This window comes from Drosophila simulans, chromosome 2L (assembly GCF_016746395.2).
Source record: "Drosophila simulans strain w501 chromosome 2L, Prin_Dsim_3.1, whole genome shotgun sequence".
NCBI classification, from domain to species: Eukaryota; Metazoa; Arthropoda; class Insecta; order Diptera; family Drosophilidae; genus Drosophila; species Drosophila simulans.
Window position 1 is genome coordinate 15,458,949 of NC_052520.2, and position 20,924 is coordinate 15,479,872.

At 38.8% G+C, this 20,924-nt stretch overlaps 2 protein-coding genes and 1 pseudogene across 3 annotated transcripts in view; 1 reads left to right on the forward strand and 2 right to left on the reverse strand.

Moving 5' to 3' along the window:
* LOC6732445 (voltage-dependent calcium channel subunit alpha-2/delta-3) overlaps window positions 1–19,866 on the reverse strand; it is a 37,846-nt gene extending 17,980 nt beyond the window's left edge. Inside the window, exons 1-4 of one of the 2 annotated variants that reach the window (XM_016178232.3) lie at window positions 19,232–19,866; window positions 15,653–16,225; window positions 9,412–9,493; window positions 133–243 (exon numbers count right to left, since the gene is read on the reverse strand). In XM_016178232.3, coding sequence (XP_016025088.1) covers window positions 133–243; window positions 9,412–9,493; window positions 15,653–15,765 — 306 coding nt within the window. In that variant the 5' untranslated portion in view covers window positions 15,766–16,225; window positions 19,232–19,866. The remainder of the gene's footprint in view (window positions 1–132; window positions 244–9,411; window positions 9,494–15,652; window positions 16,226–19,231) is intronic. The other variant, XM_016178231.3, reaches the window with a different exon arrangement.
* LOC120284360 lies at window positions 6,764–7,708 on the forward strand (annotated as a pseudogene).
* Window positions 12,070–12,663, reverse strand: LOC27207497. The gene has a single exon (XM_016183178.3). The coding sequence runs from the start codon at window positions 12,598–12,600 to the stop codon at window positions 12,196–12,198; it is 405 nt and encodes a 134-aa protein (XP_016025090.1). The 5' UTR covers window positions 12,601–12,663; the 3' UTR covers window positions 12,070–12,195.
* Window positions 19,867–20,924: the final 1,058 nt, after the last annotated feature.

The window sequence follows — 20,924 nt, forward strand, 5'->3', positions numbered from 1 at the left end:
ACTTCAGAAAAAGCATTAAATTAAAATCTATCCAGTTTGTGGTATTCAAATCTCGTTTAATAACATTTCGTTGAGTGTACAAGAGCGGGAACACTTGGATGTTGGGGGGAAGAATCGGAGATTTTCACTTACCATGACAGCATTGCGCTTGAAATCCATAAAGTTCTTCACCTCGGCGGCCAATTCACGCAGGAGGATAATACCATCCTTGCGCTTCACTTCGATGTCGTTGTCCTTGAAGCGCTGCAAATGAAACAACGAAATCATCAGATACACAATTCTCAGTACATTCGACGGGCATAAACTATAAAAGTGATGGGCGCCGGTTCGCGAAAGCAAAAAAGGGTTAAGGGGCCATAAAACTTTTGCGCTTTCTTATTGTCCAACATAAAAGGTTGATGTACCTCGGAAATGGCAATCTGAGCCTGAAATTACTTAAGTGGGCGGAGTTTCTATGGCTTCAGGCGACTCTTAAATTGATACTAAATTGATTTTAATGTATCTTATTAATTAAATAAGGTTTTCATTAGAAAGGCAGGGTTGCGGTGCCATTCTCTTAAAAGCTTTCTAGCCCAAGGGAGGCTAATGCCTTTGGTCATAAGATGAAATACAAGTTGATCGAGTTAAGAAATTGAATTACGTTTAACTAACCACTGAAATTTAATTAATTGTAATTTATAAGCACAATATTAAATATTAACTGTATATATTAAAATCCACCCATAACTGCGTGTATAATTCTTATTAAATTTCACAATTCATTGAACTTCTCCCCATAACACTCACACAAATGGAACTTCTGCTAACTGAAGTGCGACACGCACACATTCTAGTTTGAGATTGAAGCAGATACACGCATTTAGTGGCCAAGTTAATGCGCCCAGCATTTTGCCCTGATTTTCCTCACCAGTTACTAGAGCCAACACACGCACACGAAGATGCCCATCGTCATTTTAATGATTTTTCTATTGAACGTGTTGTCATCTGCTTTAATGGAAAATTCTGATGAGTTTTCTTCTCTGTTATTTTCCCCCCTGATGAATTCCCATAATCATAATCGAAAGAGTAGCAGGCGAATGGAAAAGTAATGGGCTTGGCAGGCAAATGCATTTTATGACTTTTCCATGCATTTAAGTGGCACAAATTAGCAATTTAGAAATGGAGTTATACGGGGGCGTCGGCCACGCCCATTTCAAATTGTCACTTTTCAAACAAACTGTCAGTTAAATTATATTTCAGCTGCAACGGAAGAGAAAAGAAGAGCGCAAAGTCCTGTGTGTGTTTGTGTGTCTGTACATGTCCCAGGCGAATTAATTAGGAAACTTTTCTTAACTGATTCAGTGCCAGCAGCAGCAGAGAAGAAACTGCTTGGCTACGAATACATATACATTCCAAAAATAAGTAACTCAAATCAAATATAATTATAATATTTTACAACAATTAAAAGCGCTTTTTTGGTTTGTAGCTAAGCAAAGAACTTTTCAACTTAAGTGAAGATCATATTAGTTCGTGCATCTATCAATCACTACATTTTTGTATAATTTCTATGGTTCTTTCCTAGAACAACAGGCTAGGTTCACAGTACACTTCAATAACATGGTAACACACAATTTTGTTTAATTATAATTGTGCCATAACTTTTCTCTGTGTGTACTTGTAAATGTAAGTGTGAATGGAACACACACACGCTGCAAATACTTGTGGCCTGGGCCAAAATCCAACCATGTACCATTTGTATGCTTGTGTGTGACCACAGAACTAAAACTGCAGGAAGAAGTCTCTTTGAGGCATTCATTGGCGGGCCAAAGAAAATGTCACCCACAAAAATTGGGCAAAAAGACAGTATTACTGGCACAAGGAGCTTATCCCTCGCTTTGTCTTACTGTAATGCCACTGAGCATTATAAATGCCGACTGCAATTGACTCACATGTGAGAGCTTAAAAGTGTCGGAATTAGATTTCCCAAAATAAATTTTTTAAATCATCCATAAAGATCTCTTTAAGACATAATCAAATTAGGAGAAATTAAGGCAATTTTAAGCACTTTTCTCTGTACAAGTAATCAATCCTGCAAAGTTTTAACCGCAAAGATGATTTATAGCTATTGCAAAAACCATTAGCTAACTATTTCCAATTCAAAGCCATTGGTCAAAAAAGGAGTGGAGCAAGGTTAAATCGAAAAGGCAATCCATGGGGTTCGGAAAATGCATTGAAAATTAAAAGAATGTCAAGCAAGAAGCCGAAGCTTAACAAAAAAAATATAAAAAAAAGAATCAATGAAGGAAAAAGTTTCTACTCCTATATGTATATCTGCGGGGCTAGCAAGATATTAGCCACGTCTGCACGGGCCACGCCCACAAAAACCTCACCCAACTTTCATGCGATGGCAACATTTTATAAAGCAATTTCCACGCGAGCAACATCGAAATGCAATGCACGCCTGAAGGACACACGCGTGTATGTGTGTGTGTGGGTGTGTGTGTAAGAGTGTCCTGTCACGATGGGTAGTACAGGGGAGAGTAGTGGGGTGGTAGCGAAAAAAACTATATACAATATGTATACAATATGGGTAGCACTCGAAGAGCGAGAACAGCAGCAGCATCAGCAGCCATAGAAAGTTTTCATATTGCGGTTGACTCTGGAAAATGTTGCGCAAGGAGGAGCCCTCCAGCGGACCTCCAACGCCCATCCCCACCCGCCGTCCTCCACGCCCAACCACCCACAGACGGGTGCGTATGCAGCTGGTGCAGAATTTTAACTGGAGCAAGGACATCCGGGGGGGCCGAGCTGCGAGAGTGGAGCATTCCTGAGCTTTGGCTTCTGCTCCTGTTGAATTCCATCTTAAGTTAAGCAGCTTACGCATGCAGCAGCAGATGCAACAGCGGCGTCGGCTACCTGAACTCTAGCAGAACTGAGATGCAAATTTTGAACTCCTTTTGCACTGAAACAAACGCGAATGACTTTAGAAGCATTTGTCGCTTAACTTTATATTGCACGAATTTCATTATAATCAAACAAAATTTGCTGTGCAAATACTTTTGCAAATCATATATTTATTGTTTTTATTATCAGTTTCGGAAATTCTATTTGTGCAGATGCTTTCGGTGCATTAGTGATTTGGTGTTTTTGTTGGTGAAACCCCCATAATTTCATTTCGGTTTTAGTCAGGAAGGTTAAGACCCAATCTCACTTATTTAGCTTAGCAACGATTAAATAACGAACAAGACCTAAAGCATCTTGGGTTTGGAGATTATTTATTTTATTTTTAGTAATGACTTCTTTTTTATAAGATCAAATATAATATTTGTGTTTTTATTTTTTATTTACAAAAGCACCATAAAATAGCTACAGAAAAAGATAAACTTCAGGTGCATTGTGTGCCCTAAAATAATTAAATTTAGCATTCCCCCAGTGCATTTGTAGCGTTGGGAATATTGACTTTTGCCTTGGCTTCCTCTTGTCTGAGTTATAATGCTCCAAAGTGCCACGACGGGCTGAGAAAGCGGAGCAACTCTTTGGTCTGGTTTGGCATTTTGTGGCCTGGTCTGGAAATGCGCTAATTAGATTTTAATGAAGATGTCGCTGTCAACCCCCACCACCTCCACCGCTGAACTCCAGTTCCTAGCCCCAGCGAATCTTGGGGCCCCCAACCCTTCGGAAAAGCGAGCAACAATGTCTCGCATCAACGCGCATGTTTCCCTGTTCACTGAAGCAGAGGTTTCTCAAACTAATTTCTCAGCACGGACATGTTTTTATATTTTTCTACTCTTTTGCATATTAAAGTTTTGTAGTTTTCCTTTCTGTCATAGATTGTGTTAATTTTTCATTCCTACGGATAATTTCAATTATTTTTTACACACGACCTGCTATAAAGTTTTAATGAGCGTGTATTGCTTGTTTTTAATGACTAGGTAAAAAGTTTGTTTGTTTTAGCAGTAAATAATTTAAAGGAGCACTGTTTTCTAACTCCCAGAGCACTGCGACTATTGAACGTATTTGGAAAGTAATTTACTTTAATGATTGCGGGTAAAAAATGTCTTGAAAAGCAGCCATTAATTATTTCGTAGTTAATTAAGCAAATATATCACCTACCGGGAGTTGAGTCATTCCACCTGGCATTTGCTGCTTCCATTTAATGGACAAACCCCCCAAGGATTTGATGAAATTAAATATTTAATTTGCTTTATACTTTCATTAAGGACCAGTTCCGAGAAGTATCCGCCCACCTAACATTTGTTTGCCGGCAGCTGTATGTCATGCTCGCATTTTCGCCACCAAACGACAACGACAGACTTAAATATTTGCATAGACAAGACCTGGCCATACACCGACGTACATCTGTGCATATATATATATATAGTATATATATATATATGAAGAGGATCAAGGACTGTGTGGGTCTGCGGCCCGAATGCATTTTGGACCGCACAAAAGCCAGTGGAGAGTAGCTCCATGAAGGAGCTGAGCTGCCCCCAGCCATTCCGGTGGATACCCTATGCCCAACCCCTCAAGTGCGTCGCCTAGTCGTCGCCTTGATTTACGATTAGTCTCTTTGCAGTCCGCAACACTGTTCGCCACACACTTAGTTAGCCAAACACACAAAACCAACTCGATCTCTCTGAGCCCAAGCCCGGTCCCCGCCCCCATTTAAGCCACAAGGCCCTTAACAAGGCCTTTTGTATTTGTCACCAAACTCTGGGAAATGGAGCAGAATCGCCGCGTGGGAGTTGCATGGTGATGTGTAGTTGGTATCGGTGGAGTGGGCAACCACTTTCCCAAAAAAATGACCAACAATCTGCATTTTGGGGCCCAGCCCCTGCACACGGAAAATTATAATTGCTTAGGCGGCGGGCAGAAATAGAAAAAAGGAATTTTACTTAATCTTATAGTCGAGCAGTGAAAGGCAGTTTTATTTAATTATAAATTTAAAAACTTGTTTTGATGTAAGTCAACAAGAAAACATCATAATATTAGCTGAAAGCAATTTAGAAAATAAAATGTAATAGTCCTCAAAATTGCTTAATTGCTTGAAAAGCTTTAAGGATTAAGATTCTCTACCACGAACATGAACTCGACTTACAGATGGTTTACTTTTACCTTCAATAAGCGTCGAGAAGAATGCCAAGTAGAAGCGCTAAAAGGCTGTCAAAGGCAGAAAACAATAATTTGCATGCCACTTACAGTGGGAGTCGACTAGGAAAATGAAATAGAGGAGGGAAAATGGAAAAATGTGTGGGAAAGCGAAGGCTGGACGCCGAAGAAAAACGACAGCACGCGCCAGTTTTTTTTTCTTATATTTTTCGCTGTTTAAAAAGTTTTGTATTACGTGCAAAATGAGGGCACGCTTAAATTTATTTGCCAGCAAAGCAAGTAGAAAGCGAGAAGGCAATTTTCACATGAATTTGACCCATATTTCACTGCAAGTGATGTGAGCTACGGGCCCAGCTGTTAGACAATGATCAGCAGCACCGTTAGCTGCACATCATCATTTGCCATAATGACAACACATACGCAAAGTGAGAGTGCTCCTGTCATTTTGTCCATTTGTGTTGCCATGTTGTCGATAAACCCCTTTCCTCTCAGTCACGTTTGACAGAAAGTGGCCGCCATATGCAAGTTATTTGGTTGTATAATGCGACCGTCAACTCGATTTTCGTTGCCATATCTTAGACAACACTCTATGCTTCAGTATTTTATAATCACAATTTTTGTATCAAATAAAATGCATATATATATATATATATATATATATATATATATATATGCCACGAAACGTACGATGACTTCATTAACTAAATAGAAAAATACTTTTTATAAAAATTCTTTGAATTTGCGTATGGGCGATAACGTAGCATATTAATCATTTCATTTCATAGAAAAATGATGGAATACATCTTTAACATTGTGCATTATCACAATTCGGATTCGAATTTAAAACTAACTGCGCGATGTACGGTAAATAACCAATAGTTTAGAGAAGTGACATCTAATGTCATTCGCATCGGCCTTTACATCCGGTTGTAAGTTGTATCTGTCTGAAGAACATATTTCATGGCTTAGGTAGATACTTTTTTAGCTAGTCAGCGCTAAACACTTTTGAGCCAAGGAATAGGGAAAATAAAATAAATGAATATGCGCCACGCACAGGCATTTCACACAAACACACACACACACACTGCTTCCCATTCTCGCTGCGCTCCTCCTTCGTCGCAGCCATTTTGTCTTCGGATTGCCGTTGTCCTTGGTGTCCCTGTTGTCCTGCGACGCCTTTCGCATAACTGAACGTGTGCGCTGCATTTGTTTTACTTTTTATTATGCTACTTTAAAACGCCAAACGGCAAAAACAGCTACCCAAAATAGCAAAGAAAAAGCAGCTACAGCAAAACAAAAGGAAAAAGCAAATAAATAAAAGGAAGAGGAAACCGGGTGTGCGGGCCACACCCACAATGCTGCCCACTTTCCTTTTTTAGTTTTCTTTTTTTCCTATTTTTTCAATTACAACATACAAAAACATACAAAAAAAACTGTGTCAGCAAAAAAAGACCGAATGAAAAATTCCGCTTATTTAATAATAAATATTTATTCATTTAGTTCGTCAGAAATTGCCATTAAGGGGCTTTACAGTTTTAGACGTGACTGCATACATACATAAAAAGCAAATAATCTTTCTCCCGAAAAATAATTGAGTTTGTTATTTCTAATCTTTTGTCCGATTATACAGACATTTAGAATGTGTAGCCAAAAATGGCTTGAATTGGATCTCGGACAGCTATTATGTTCGAGGCTTGGATACAAATAGTAACACTTTTTGTGCTTAGCGTGGCTGAAAATGTTGAAAACCTTCAACAGATTGAAGAGGTATATGCCATATATTTATATATAAATAAATACCAAATTTTAATTTATACTCGGATCTTTTGCCAGTACGCCTAAAGTGCGGATGTGGTAATCCAAAAGCTCTGAATGTGAAATTGAATGTTACCGATGGGCAAGCAAAACCAGACGAATTTCCGTGGACCATAGCCGTGATCCAAAATCACAGCTTAGTGGGTGGTGGCTCTTTAATTGCCCCAGACGTTGTGCTCACAGCTGCCCCTCGGATATTCAATAAAAGCGTGGGGGATATAAGCGTCATAGCGGAAGTATGGGATTACGGATTAGCTTTGGAAAAATCTCCATTTGAAGAGGCAAGAGTAGTGAAAATGGTTATTCATGAATCATTTAATTATCGGAGAGGAGCCAACAACTTGGCGCTGCTCTTCTTGGATAGGGACTTCCCACTAACATACAAGATTTACACCATCCATCCAGAAAAGATCGCTATCTTCCACTCGCTGTATAGTGGCTGGTTGGGGTAAACATCAGTTTAGTGACATGTATTACGGAGGCGTATTGAAGAAAATTGCTTTACCTATTGTACCCACGGATATCTTTCAGGATCAGCTGCGCAAAACCAGGCTGGGCAAAAACTATACACTGCCTCGTGGAATAATTTTTGCCGGTGGCGAGAAGGATATTGATGCTTGCACCGGCGATGCTGGTGGAGCAATGACCGAGGATCCCAATCGGTTCGAGCAAATAGGCATTGTCAACTGGGATGTGGGTTGTAAGCAACAAAACGTTCCCGCCCCTTATACAGATGTTTTGGAGTTTAAGCCATGGATTGATCAGCAAACGGAAGCCAATATATGTATATATACCCGATAATAATTAATTAATTATACAATTATCTGAAACCAAAATATAGTTCATCCTTAATATTACTTTTTAAGCTGTTTTTTTTTCAATAATTTTATAAAACACGCCGAAGGTTGGCGCCAAAGCGAAAGGCGTTGACAAGGGACGGCGTTCACATAACCACTAACAACACACACCTACAAAAAAAGCAACGTAAGGGCAGATTAACCTTCACACGCACAAAATGGTATGATATAATGTTTATAAAGCACATAGGAATACATATCAACACACACATAGCCACGGACCATTTCCGCCAAACGTACAACGCGGCGAATACTTGATATTTAATTCAATCTGGGCGTAGGTTTTCATTTTTTGCCGTTGTAAGCGACGTGCGCTTTAAATTAACACAAACAAACGTTGTCAGCGACAGCAACACACGCACACACATACACCCATACACACACATACACCCACAAGCGGGACAACAGCAATGACACACACACACACGTACAGCAAAGCAACAGCAACAAGGCACTTGACAATTACAGACTCAATGACAGTCACAGCCAGCAAATTTATTTGCATTTTAGCTGCCTTTCTGGCTCCGAATCCTGTCGCTTCCTCCGCAGCTCTCCTTCCTCGCATGTCCCCTTGTCCCGCCAGGATCCTTGTTCTTGCTCCTGCCCCTGTTTCTCTGTATAATTTGCCCGATATTTATACCCTTATTTGGGGCCGGTTGGGCCTTCAGCAAGTCCAGACTATACTTCACTTAAAAATGGCCCTACGCTCATTTACGTCACTTTAACACTTTTGCTTACACTTTTTGCTTATATTGTGAATAAAATTTACCTACTAAAGCTGTATTTTCTTGGATATTTCCCTATATTATATTACATTAAAATTTTGTACAAGATCACTTAAAGTAAATACTAAAACATATTTACTATTTTTAAAAATGTATTAAAAAGTTGTATATTTTTCGTTTCAAACTCATTAAATATTGAAAATATTATTAAATTTTTATTGGAAGTTCCTTGCTATCATATAATGTAGGGTATTATGAAAACACTTCTTTTCTTTATGCAAATCCGCATAAACGTAATCCCTCGCACATAATCACAACGTACACAGTCGGCCAATAAAAGCAGTCCACTAACTTAGGCACGTCTGATTAAACGCGAAAGTACGCGACTTGCTGAAACCACCATCTTCCACCGCAGGCCACGCAGTCAACCAAATCCAAACAGAGTCGTGCTTATGAACATAGATAGCAGCGTGGCGTACACTTATATCAGCCCGCTTAACCCACGATTTAACCCCCCCAATTAGCCTTATTTGTGTTTAAATTGCATTAGGGCCAACAGCAAGCAACAAAGCAAAACCTAAACTAAACAAAACAACACACCATACGAGTATCAGAGCAACCAAATAAGAACGTCAAAGAAACACACGAAAAATTGACGCATTTGATGGTTAAGCTCCCTCTAAGCCGAGCCATTCAAAGCTTTTATCGATAAATTCTTGCTTTTCGATAAGTTCAACTAAGTGGCCACAGGGCTTAAGTGAATTTGTTTCGACTAAACCCCGGCGAAACAATCGTAGCCATTAACCCAGGCGATTGGTCGTACCCACATGTCAGGATTATCAGATACATATGCTTATATTATCAGAGCCATCGAATAGAGTACTTATTGAATTTCCAGACATATCGCCCACGTAATTACTTACACTTTTGATCTCGTTCATTTTGGTAAATTGTCGTCCAAACTCCCACAAGTCAACGCCGAACTTCAAGGCCCAATTGCGAACCCTAAAAAAGTAGATATAAATTAAATTGTAATTATAATTGTATATAATTCTAAAAATCAGCTTAAACAGTCAATGATTGGCTGTCATTTGGGAATGTCAAATTTTTTATATTAACCTATTTGTTATGTTAAATTTGATATTTTAGTGTGCATTTCAACATTTGCTTAATTTACGGAATAAAAGTATCGCTTGCTCTTAAATCGTTAAAAAGCTTTCAGGTCATTAGCCTACAATACCATTGCTACTCATCGACACGTGGCTGATTTAAAATCAATTAAAATCGATTTAAAATTGCGTATAAATTATTTCCAACTCATTATGCTTAAGCCTACGATTGGTTAATGAGAGCCAAATATAAAATGGCTGCGAAAATAATGCAACAAATACATAAATGTACTTGGCAACACACTTGAACAATGTTAATAAATAATATTTACTCATGGAAGACTTAAGGACAAAAAAGGTAAATCGACTATTTTGCAGGACACGACCAACAGGACCAACTCACTTGAGAAAGACCCAAGACAGCAGCAAAACTCATTACAGAGGACCATCGAATGGAATGGGGGAAACTCTCAAGGGTCGAGGGATAACAACAGGACCAACAGCCAACTATTGTGAAAACATTTGCCAAACATTTATAATCTAAACGCGAAAGTCAAAAGCAAAACAAAAGCAGCCCAACGAGTGCTCATAAAACAAGTCCATGGGAGGGGGGAAATGTGTCTAAAGCAACAGAAAATTGAAAATAAGGGGCGGAGGACCCGAAGTCGGAGTGTTGATACAGCCAAGAAAAACGAGAAAAAAATGGAATATTATAAAAAAAATTACGAACGAAGCAACGAGCAAAAACAAAATCAAGTTGAGCCAGAGTAAAGACCTTGCAGAATAATGCCCCCAAAAATATTTGGACAATTTTATGGCATTATCTGCAATATCAATACTGTGGCAAAGAGAGGGAGGTAGGTGAAGCCAAGGAAACTCGAACCGCAGCAACGTTGCGTATACGCAATGTTGATTATGTTGAGCCGACGGCGAGCCACCATACCAACGAGCTCTCTCTCTCTCGCTCGCTCTCACTGCCATCTAGATACAAAATAAGCGCATGTTTATATGCTATATGGCCAACGAGGAAGGCGGATGGTGCAAAGTTGGTTGGGGGTGAAGAGACAGCAGATTGCGATGGGAAGGAAGTGCAACTGCAGTCAAGCGGGCTACAGACAAAGTTTTATGGCTCGAACGATGCCAAAAATGAATTTAAATTATATGAAAATTGTATTATAAACGGAAACTCCCGAGGAGGCAGAAACCAGAAGCAGCAACATCTCTTCCCGCATCTTCGTGGCCCGCAGCAATAAAGCGTAGACAATGGAGCGAAATAAAGTGGCCAACAAAGTGATTGAAATTGGATAATGCTGATGGCTGGCAACAACAAAGAGCTGGCAAACTGATGGTAGGGTCAAGTGGTCACAATTAAACGAGATCCACACCATGGAAGCGTTAACTATGGACGGTTGGTTGAAACGAACGAGTTAAAACGAATGTAATATAAATGTTAATGACATAGTACGTAAGTTGATGGAATCGAAATGAAGAAAAATATTAAGAAAGTTACATAAAAACATAAAGTTAAGAACAAGCTTGGTAAATTAGAAATTGGAGTTTAAAACATTCCAAATAATATTCACAACTTCCTCGCAGCCCAGAAACAACATTTCAAAATATTCTTTGAAAAATATATCAGCAGGCATCCACAACAAAAATTCGGCTTTAAATATGAAAACCTAGTACAACATTCTATTCTAGTTTGGTTTTATCAAAAAATATGCTAGAAATACACAGACACACGCAGAGAATATGGCGAACAATGCACACACACACACCCAAAGGAACAAGAAAAACATTGAAAATCGGGTCCAAAGCAGCAAACTGCAATGAAAGGCCATCAACGTCATCTTCTTGGCCTGAAGTAGAAGAGATTCTTTTTTTTTTAGATTCTTTGGACTCTTTCTGGTGCCTGTGGTGGAGGCCGGCACAATAAAAAGTCACATTTTTACACATAGATATTCCTCCTTCCTTTTTTTGTATTTTTGTTGCTTGGCCAGAAACTTGACAATGGCTAAAACTATGCATGTATGTACGTGAGGATGAGACGGTGGGTGCTCAGGTGTATTCGTAGTGACTTTCAATTCTGTCTCAGCTTTTTGAGCACGAACCAACCACCTACGTATGTCATTCTCAAGTAGCATATGTATATGCATGCCCAAAGCCATCGAACCAGTTCCATTGCCTTTTTTCCACTGTTTTGTTCAGCTCGGTCGTTTCACGTTTGTCTATGCAGTTTCTCACTTTTCGGGCGGAGAGTTTATGCCGATGCAGGTAGTAGTAGTCCCTTAGAGTAGGTCAATGGGTTTTTGCCATTTTGCATCATTGAAATTGAAATGAGTCCCCTTCTGCCGCTGCCAACAGACTTGAATGCGCAATCACAAGAGCGCACTTCAATGCAACCCTCAGCAAGAGCAGAGCTACTAAGATATTCTAGCAAATACCATATAGGAAATAGAATTTGATTCTAGTAACAGTATCATATACCTGTAATTTTTGATCAATTTTAATGCTGAATACATGCTAGTTCGTTTTAATAAAAATCAATGACAAAACTCAATAATAAAAATAGGGAGTCACTCATATCCTGTGCCCAGCTTAGTTAAATCTATAAAGATATGGATGCCTAAGTGACATGGAATGATCAATATTGGATGCACAGCCATAAACTTGATCAGGTTCCTCAAGATGTTTGGCTTGTGGTGATTTAATAGTTCGCTTTCGTGTATCCCGATCGTTTTCCTTCATGATTGCCAACAGTTCTGGGGGAAGACTGTATAGATCGCCTCGCTTGGTGAAAAATCCGAATGGCTGGTATTCTTCGAGCAATACTTTGATCTCATCTTCAAAAACACTGCCAGGCACACCAAATTTCCTTCCAATACTCGCGGAAATCTCCTGTAAAGTCATGGGCTTTCTAATAGCCTTAATCCTGTGACTAACGACCGCTACACCAAAGTTAACAACTCTGTGGTGATTTATTTTACAAAAATTTTGATTCATTTTTTATTTGATTATTATGGTTTTGGATCTGACGAAGTTTACGTAAAGTGCTTTGATCACAATTCGAATTTGAATAGGATAATATACAAAAGATAAAATTAACGATTTTAAGTACGAAGCTAGCTTAGCTAGTTAATTTGTTGTGTTCCGCGCTAATTCGAAATCCCCTTAAATAAAACTAAGTGGTAATTACGACTGCTGGTAGGTGGAAAATAAAAACCAAAATAATGCGCTAGACATGGCACTGCAGTCGCTTCTGTTTGTGTCTCTGGTTCAACTTCTGCTTAATGCACTTTCACTGTCATTTGTCATAAGTAGTTAGTGCTCTGTTTGCTTCCTTTTTGTTGATTTTCCTTTATTTATTCACTTAAGCTGCCTCCACGGTAATTAGATCTGCCACGCCCAAGAGAAAAAAGAAAAAAACAGCGAATTGTGTTTTATGCAAAATGGTTTTAATCAGCAAATGTGCCAGTTGCGTTAAATAAACAATGTTACTAAAAAGTAATAACAAGTTATATATAATTTAGCTGGGATTAAAACATTTGTATCTTAGAGATGCAATCGTTACTTGTTTTTTAACCCCTTTTTTTGATAAATATATTAATTTAAAATATCAATTATAACTTTAAAGAACGCCTTTTCGTTGATCCCTATTTATTAAGTACAAAAACTGAGCCAGTTCCTTATGTACCATTTAGAATTTCCTGTGGCACATAACGAAAGTCCTTCAATTCGATTAATTGCAGCCGAGTTGTGTGAGTCCTCGAATCGATCGCTCATCTGCAGGTCGTGCCAGAGAACGAATCATGTAACAATCGTGTTGACACAGGACAGCATGTCCTCTTTTCCACCATTTAAAGTTTTCTGGCCACGGCACGTGACCCATAAGACGCTGTCAATGCAACTGGCTTCGAATGGAAAAGGATAAGGGGCCGGGGATGCTTAAGCAAACGAGGCATGCATTAAAATGGCGATGGTAGATGGCTACAACTACAACTGAAAATGAGGCAAGTGAATGGGCTGGCGCAGTGGGTAGGCCTATGGAAAACCCGTTCAGTTCGTGAAGGCCAGTCCAAAAGGAAAAGCGAGCCAGCCGAGGAAGAACAACGTTTTCGACTTCGCCTTCAATGGGCAGCGGGATTTGGGTCAAAGCAAAGGCATTGGGCACAGGACCATTTGCCTGCTATAGGACCAGAATCCAGAAACAGGACCAACTTCATCATCGTCACCATCGGGGCATGCCAAGACATAATCGTCAAAGCTGGACCCTCAAGGCAGAGGCAGAGGCAGCTCGAGCGGCCTGCTTGCTTTCGCCTCCTGCCAGCAAAAGTTGAAATAAATTTAATTGAATTTCTGCAGTGACATAAAGCAAACGGCAACGTGGACACCAGGGAAGAAACGGGGCGAGTCGAGTCGACTCGAGTCGAATAAAACCCGGCCAACAGCGAAAGCAAAAGTTTGTTTTCAAATTAATGAAATTTATTTTACGCATGTGCCACAACATGTCAGCAGTCCAAAAATAACGAGAATTGAAGAGCAGTCAAGAAGTTAAGAGAGTTTGATTATGAAATGGCCAGGATTTTAAACAAAAGCTGAAACTAATAGGCCGTAAAAGGATGTTTTTTTTTAGAAAATGGGCTTTACTAACTAAAAATAAATGTTTCAACTATGTAACTATTATAACCATTATTAGAATTGTCCTCGTTCCGTTTTCCTTGGTCAGCAAAGTTAACCAACAGGCAGAAACGCTTCAACAAATAACTAATTGAATTTCAACACAAAAACCCCACGCCAAAACTAATTTCAATAAATAAAAGTGACATTAGATACAAAAACACAGACCCAAAAAAAATCACTTAGTGTGTCTGTTCCGGTTTCTGGTCTCTGCCCACCCCCCGTCCCCCGAAATTCCCATCAGTCGACAGTTGTCCTTCCCTGCAAATGGCAGTTGGTTTTTGGGTTAATTAGCCAAGTGAGCGTTGCGGTTACGTGTGCTGTCTTTCTCTGCACCACCGAACCACCGCACCGAACCACCAACCAACCACCCACCCACCGGGCGCCGTGTGAAGCTAATTGCAAAATCCTATTATATATCCATTAGATACGCACACTGCGAACCATCAGGCAAAAAAGTATCGCGTCGCCACATCAGAAAGTCAGACCCGCATTTTTTCCCTAACAGTATGTATAAAGTTTATAAACATCTTGTCGTATACTTAATGGGAAAGCACTTTCGTCATCTATGCCATTTTGTCATTCATTATTTTTCATTTATGCGCATTTTTAATGAAATTGGCTATTTCTAAGACTTTCCCACCAATATGCTTCTGGTACGAAAACGATAGCTATAACTATAAAAATCAACAAAGAAGGCTGAGCGAATTTTATTCTAATCTGTGTGTGGTAAACAAAGTAATAATCATAAATAAATCGGTCTATAAACGCAAACGAATGGCAAAAGTTTTACACAAGAGATTTTGCTACACATAAAATGTTGATGCATGAACATATTTATATTCGAAATAGTTGCTCAACTGAAACTTTATGGGTCATTAAAAGGGATTTTTTTTAATATTTTGACTTTGCAACAAATGCAGTGTTCTAAATGTTTATAAATTTAAGAAGATTACTGTGGTTGTAAATTACAAAACTACGAATATAATTACTATTTAAGCTTCAATCTTATCCTAAAATTTAATTAATTTTTTGCTTCTTGTTAACCCTAAATCTATAAACACTTCACTTCTACCGTCAACACTCCAATTATTTTAGCTCAATTATTTAGGCAACAAATGTCGCCCAGTCAAGAGTAAAAACAGTTTAAATTTGCATACGTATTTCAGCAGTTTGTTGAATTGTTGGCGAGAAATCGGTGTACATTGTATATATAGTATAGAACAATGAGCAGGGGAAAAACGCCGCAGGCACAATAAACAAATTTTCAATTAATTTCCTGTCCGAGGAAATTGCCAAAATATTTGGCAAAATGCATAATTGAAACTGTTGGTGTGCCCAGTCGGATGTCAGATGCTGGATGATGAATAATACTTACTCGTTGTGCGGTATATCCTCATCCTGATCGGCGAATGCAACAAATATGTGCATTTTGAATATAAGCACACCCAGCACAATGGCCACAAAGCAGCTCCAATGTTTGCTCTCCATTTTTGCTTGTTTTGCTGTCCGTTTGCGTATTTATGTGGATCAATTTGTTTTTGATTGTTCACGATTAAATCCCTCGTTTGCGGCTAGATTCACTATCGATTGCTTTTAATTTCCAAAATGTATAAATTCTTTTTATTGTTTCGTGCTCGGCACATGGGTTAAACACCACAGAACAGTTCACATATGAAATATAATTTCCGTTTTAATTGATTTCTTTTCACCTATTCACAATTTTTGGAATATTTTCTATGCATTGTTAGAAATAATTTCAGTTTCGATTGCGTTTTCATTTACTTGCTATAATCGCTTGAAGCTCACAAACTTTTTGTTGCCAAAAGTCTGTATTGCATTTTCCGGGTATGTTTAACATTTTTTTATACCTATTTTGCCCGGTTTTATTTTTTGTTGACAAGTGTTAATTGAGCTGGAAGTGGGATATGTGGTTAAGTGTGTTTTTAACCTGAAACGGAAAACGAAAAAAGTATTTGTTATTTAATGTTAAAATGGTCACAAAGTTTTAAATTCAATAATGCCTGTAATAACTTTATTGTACATTTAGCATATTATATGAACAAAGACTTTGCACATGGGGAAATATAATATGAGTATATGAATCGAATACCCTGTTGGATCCGTAAACAAGAATTAATAGCAACGCAATAAATATCAATAAATTGATGTTTCAATTTTGAAAGGTAGAAACAACGAGTGGAGAATCGTTATATATACAAATACATATATTCGTCTATCCAAAACTTATTTAAATATGCGAAAATTTGGCCTGCGGCCTTGCTATAGGTATTTATTTTCGAAAATAAGGCAAAGAGAACTGGTTTACGAATAGTTTTATTTCGGTTCACAAACAGACCAGAAATATTTCAGCAATATATGTTTTTACGATTCTGGCTGTGGATGGGGCTGAGGCTGATTCCCCCTGGCTCCATGTGGATTTGACCTAGAAATGCGTTTCCACCCACCGCCTCGCACGCACACAGTTGCAGTAGCATAACTCACTCACACATATGCAGAAAGGCGCAACTTCGTGATGTATTCGAGCTCGAACTCGAACTCGAAACTGGCGTACATGCGCAGTGTGAGAAGGCGGCCACACTCATTCACCCGTACTCCTCGTACTCTTATTCGCCAGAGAATCGTCCTTTTTTGTATGGGCATGCCACCCCCTAACGGGGCGCACATTGCCATACATCCGTTTCACCAACACCACCCACCCCCCGCACCCTTGTGTGCGTCCCCAAGGATATCGCGTAATAATTTTCATTAAACACGCTGCAAGCCTTTGCCTGTTCCGCAGGCCAACAACAACCACATCCGCAAGGAAGAAAGAAAGAAAGAAAGACAATTTATTGCGGCCAATACGCACTCAGACATCCACATGCCCACATACCCACCACCCCCTCCCCCTCCGCATATCTAAATATGTGTGTACATAACCGGATTTCGCACGCTTTTCTGATTCCCTCCCCCGTTTCCTCATCTGCCTCAACATCAAAAAGTTTGACAGAAGTGGAGCGCCATCCACGCTGGGGATGCGACATCGAACCGGCACCACATGCACAACGAACAGAAAGTCAACGACTTTGTTGCAGGCCCTCAAAACTAGGCAACTTTACCCATAATCTAACCAATGCATTGCAATGTTGCCACAACTTGTTTAAATCTTTGCTTAAAAGAATACATAGGCATAGCAAGTGCAAATGAGTATGTGAAATCTTCGCTTTTAACATATTGTGGAACGTTATATTTTTATACTTTAAACTAATTCTATCTATCATCCATCAAAGGAAAATGCGCCTAAATATGTTTGATTTTATATTCTACAATAAATTAAAGAAAACTGTCATAGACATCGTTATACATTTTCAAGATATTGTTTAAAATAAAAGTCATGAAATGATTAACTTAACTTAACCTGACCTTAAAAAAGATACTCCTCAAATATGGATTTCGTACTTTACAATTAATTAAATCAGAAAATATAACTTCATAAATAGCTGCCTTTCTAAAAAATAGCACATTTAAGATTACGCCATCTTAATAGCCTTTTCGAAGAGGTCTCGGTGGGTAAAACTGAAACAAAGTAATAGTGATGATAAAAATAAAAGCATGTGCAACATGGCGTATACGCAACGTTGGCATCAGGCAACGTCAAACGGACGAGCCCATTGTTGGAAAGTGAAAGTTTATAGTTGGCGCACGTTCATAAAGTTTTGCGTGTTATACAAAAGATTTATTATATCGCATATATCGCTAGCTCCTGCCATTCTTTTTTCCATTTCCCCATCCTGCGCATTCGTCCTTTCCCATCCCGAGTTTAACCCACACACACACACACATTTTGCCTCTCTGTTTTGTTTGCCTTTGCCGTTTTATGTTTGGCCTGACTTTTTGGTTTTGTTTGGGCCGCACAGAGCGGCAGCTTAAAAGCAATATGGCCTTGGGAGTTTTCGTAATGGAATTAATGTGCCTGCGAAAATTTCTATAGACGGCGTACAAAACTTTTTACAACCAAAGACGGATATGTCTGTGTGTCTGGCTGGATAAAATGTTGATAAGTTATAAATCTGTTCAATGTTCGCCCCTAAACGGGCCATATGACGTATTTATTGTTAGAATTTGAAAGACCCTTTACATATTTGTTGGCCATTGGTTGGGTAGAATATAATAACTGATATAAGAGTTGAATAACTAATAAAAATTGAAATAAAAAGTTTTTTATGGCAACCATTTTGATCTAATTATTACAAAACAATGTGATAAATTAGGCTCATAAGATTGCCAATTTTTTCAATGATTTTGAATAGGTAGAGATATCCCTGACTGTGATAGACTAACAAGAAACATATTAAAACGTGATGCCCAAAAATAAAATAAAATCCTGCAAATGACTTGCCGCACACACACACATCCCAGCATACAGTGTATATATTTGTTATATACGGGTAAACAGCTTACAACCTATGGATGGGGATTTATGTGGAGTTGGGGAATTGGAAGGCCAGCCAGAGGTTACGGGGTATTGGTCAAGCCTTGAGATTTTACGCAGCTGCGTAAGCTGCGTGGCTATAGTACACGATAAACCGTTATTATGTGCCATGTGCCCCCCTTGTGAGTGTGAGTGTCGATGTGTTTTTGGGGGAGCGTGCGTAGTAGTAAATAGTAAAACGGCGTAGCATACTTCTTTGGGCGCGCAAAACGCAAGGACCTCCACGTACACACACACACACACACACGCACACACTAGAGCAGCATTCGTTCTTTGCTCGAATTTTGATTTATGCTCAGAGCAATTGAAACTTTAGCCAATTTATGGGAATTTAGTGATTTTCGCTTAGTTATTTTGCTTTTTGTTTTGCCCATTTTATTGTGCAATCAACGGGGACGCACTGGCTCTCTCTCTCTCCAAAGGACTCTTCTCTTTCTCTCTCTCGCCCACTTTCTCACTTACTTGATGCTCCGGTGCGCGCCAAATTCGCAATTTCGAATTTCGAAGTCGAGTGTGTGCGAAAGTCTTGACCAAAAACAAAGTGGCCAAGGTGGCTCGGCTGAGTGGGTGGGTGGTGCAGCAGGGCGCAGATTTTCCGACACTTTTTACTACGCGACTTTCGAACTGGAGAAAGCGGCGCGACTCGACGCGAGAAAGCGAGTAGCGCGTAGCGGAGAGACGAGACGAGAGATTTATTTGGCTGCGCGGCTCCGTCTCTTCGGCTTTTTGGCGCTCACAATTATTGCACCACCACAGGCACTCGCTCACGTACATACATTATACATATACACAGATATCTGTATTGGATTTTTTTCCAAAGTTTGGATTTTGAAGATATCCTGCGGGGTATACAGCGATTTTCGAACTGGCTGTGCAACTTGAAACTAAACTTTATGGCCAGCCAAAAGCACTTTAAGCCTTTTAGTGTGAGAATTAATATTGCACTTTGTGTTGGTACTGGTTTTCGCTTTGTGTTTTATCGGTTTAGCGGATTGCATTGGGCAGAATGGAATTTTCGTTTGGACGCGGTTTCTGCTCGGAACGCATCCACACTCGCCAGATTCTCGCCACGAACTGAGTGTGCTCTTTGGGGCCAGATAGCTGCTCTTGGGGCACGATTCCTCGATACCTCGCCATTCGAACTTGCTTCCTCTCAACTCGAATTTGGTCAAAACCGTTGGGGTTGCTTCGAGCCAGTGCTGCCAGATGGTTTCGTTACCCTCTGTTAACCGCTCCCACCACGCCAGTGGTTCAGAATGTTAGCAGTTTGCAGAGCTATCGATATAAGGGTCAAAGTGCAACCGTTCTGAATTGGCGCAATTATTTGAAATACAAAGCGGTTAATTTGAATGGTAATTCATTCAACAATAATTCACCTACAAATAATACATTTCTGGTTATCTTCACTCGCACTGCATATAGTTACATATATACTTGTTTCATATTATGATATAATTTTTCAAGATGTGCCAACATTTTATAAACACATATTATCCAAGTTGTGTAGCTAATAATGATCCCATTAAAAATAAAACATGTAAATTGATTTCTGTTTTATTTACAAAAGTGTATATTTATTTACTCATTCAATTCAACTTGATTTGTTTAGTTTACGATTTTGCGATCGTTTATTTATTAACATCAAATCATGGATATAAGCGTAGTTCTGAAATTATTTAAAATTAAATTCATAATTTTAAAATGATTATTGCTTTTAAAACTACAAATAAAACATAAATAGATTAGTTTTTTTTTGTTTGCTTTTCTTTTAGTTGTTTTTTGTTTGTTTTTGTTTTCAATCCAGCCTTAATCATATGAACACTTACATGTTATTTATGCCTAAGCTAACGAATAATAATATTTTTCTACTCTCCGTGTTTGTTTTTTGAATGTACATAAAATATTTTAAGCCATATAAAGAATTGTACACTTATATAATAATATATTATATGCGTTTCAGATACGGGTAATTCTTGTTTTTGTGCGTTTTGTATGTTTTGTTTTATGTACAGTATTTATTTGCTTAGCAAATTATGGCAAATTAGTCTAATTAAAAAAATTTTACAATGATGTATATATGAATACATATAGTCTGTTCTGGGTGTTCAATTCATGAATATTTAATTCTTTACTTCTTCAATTGCCATTTTCTTTG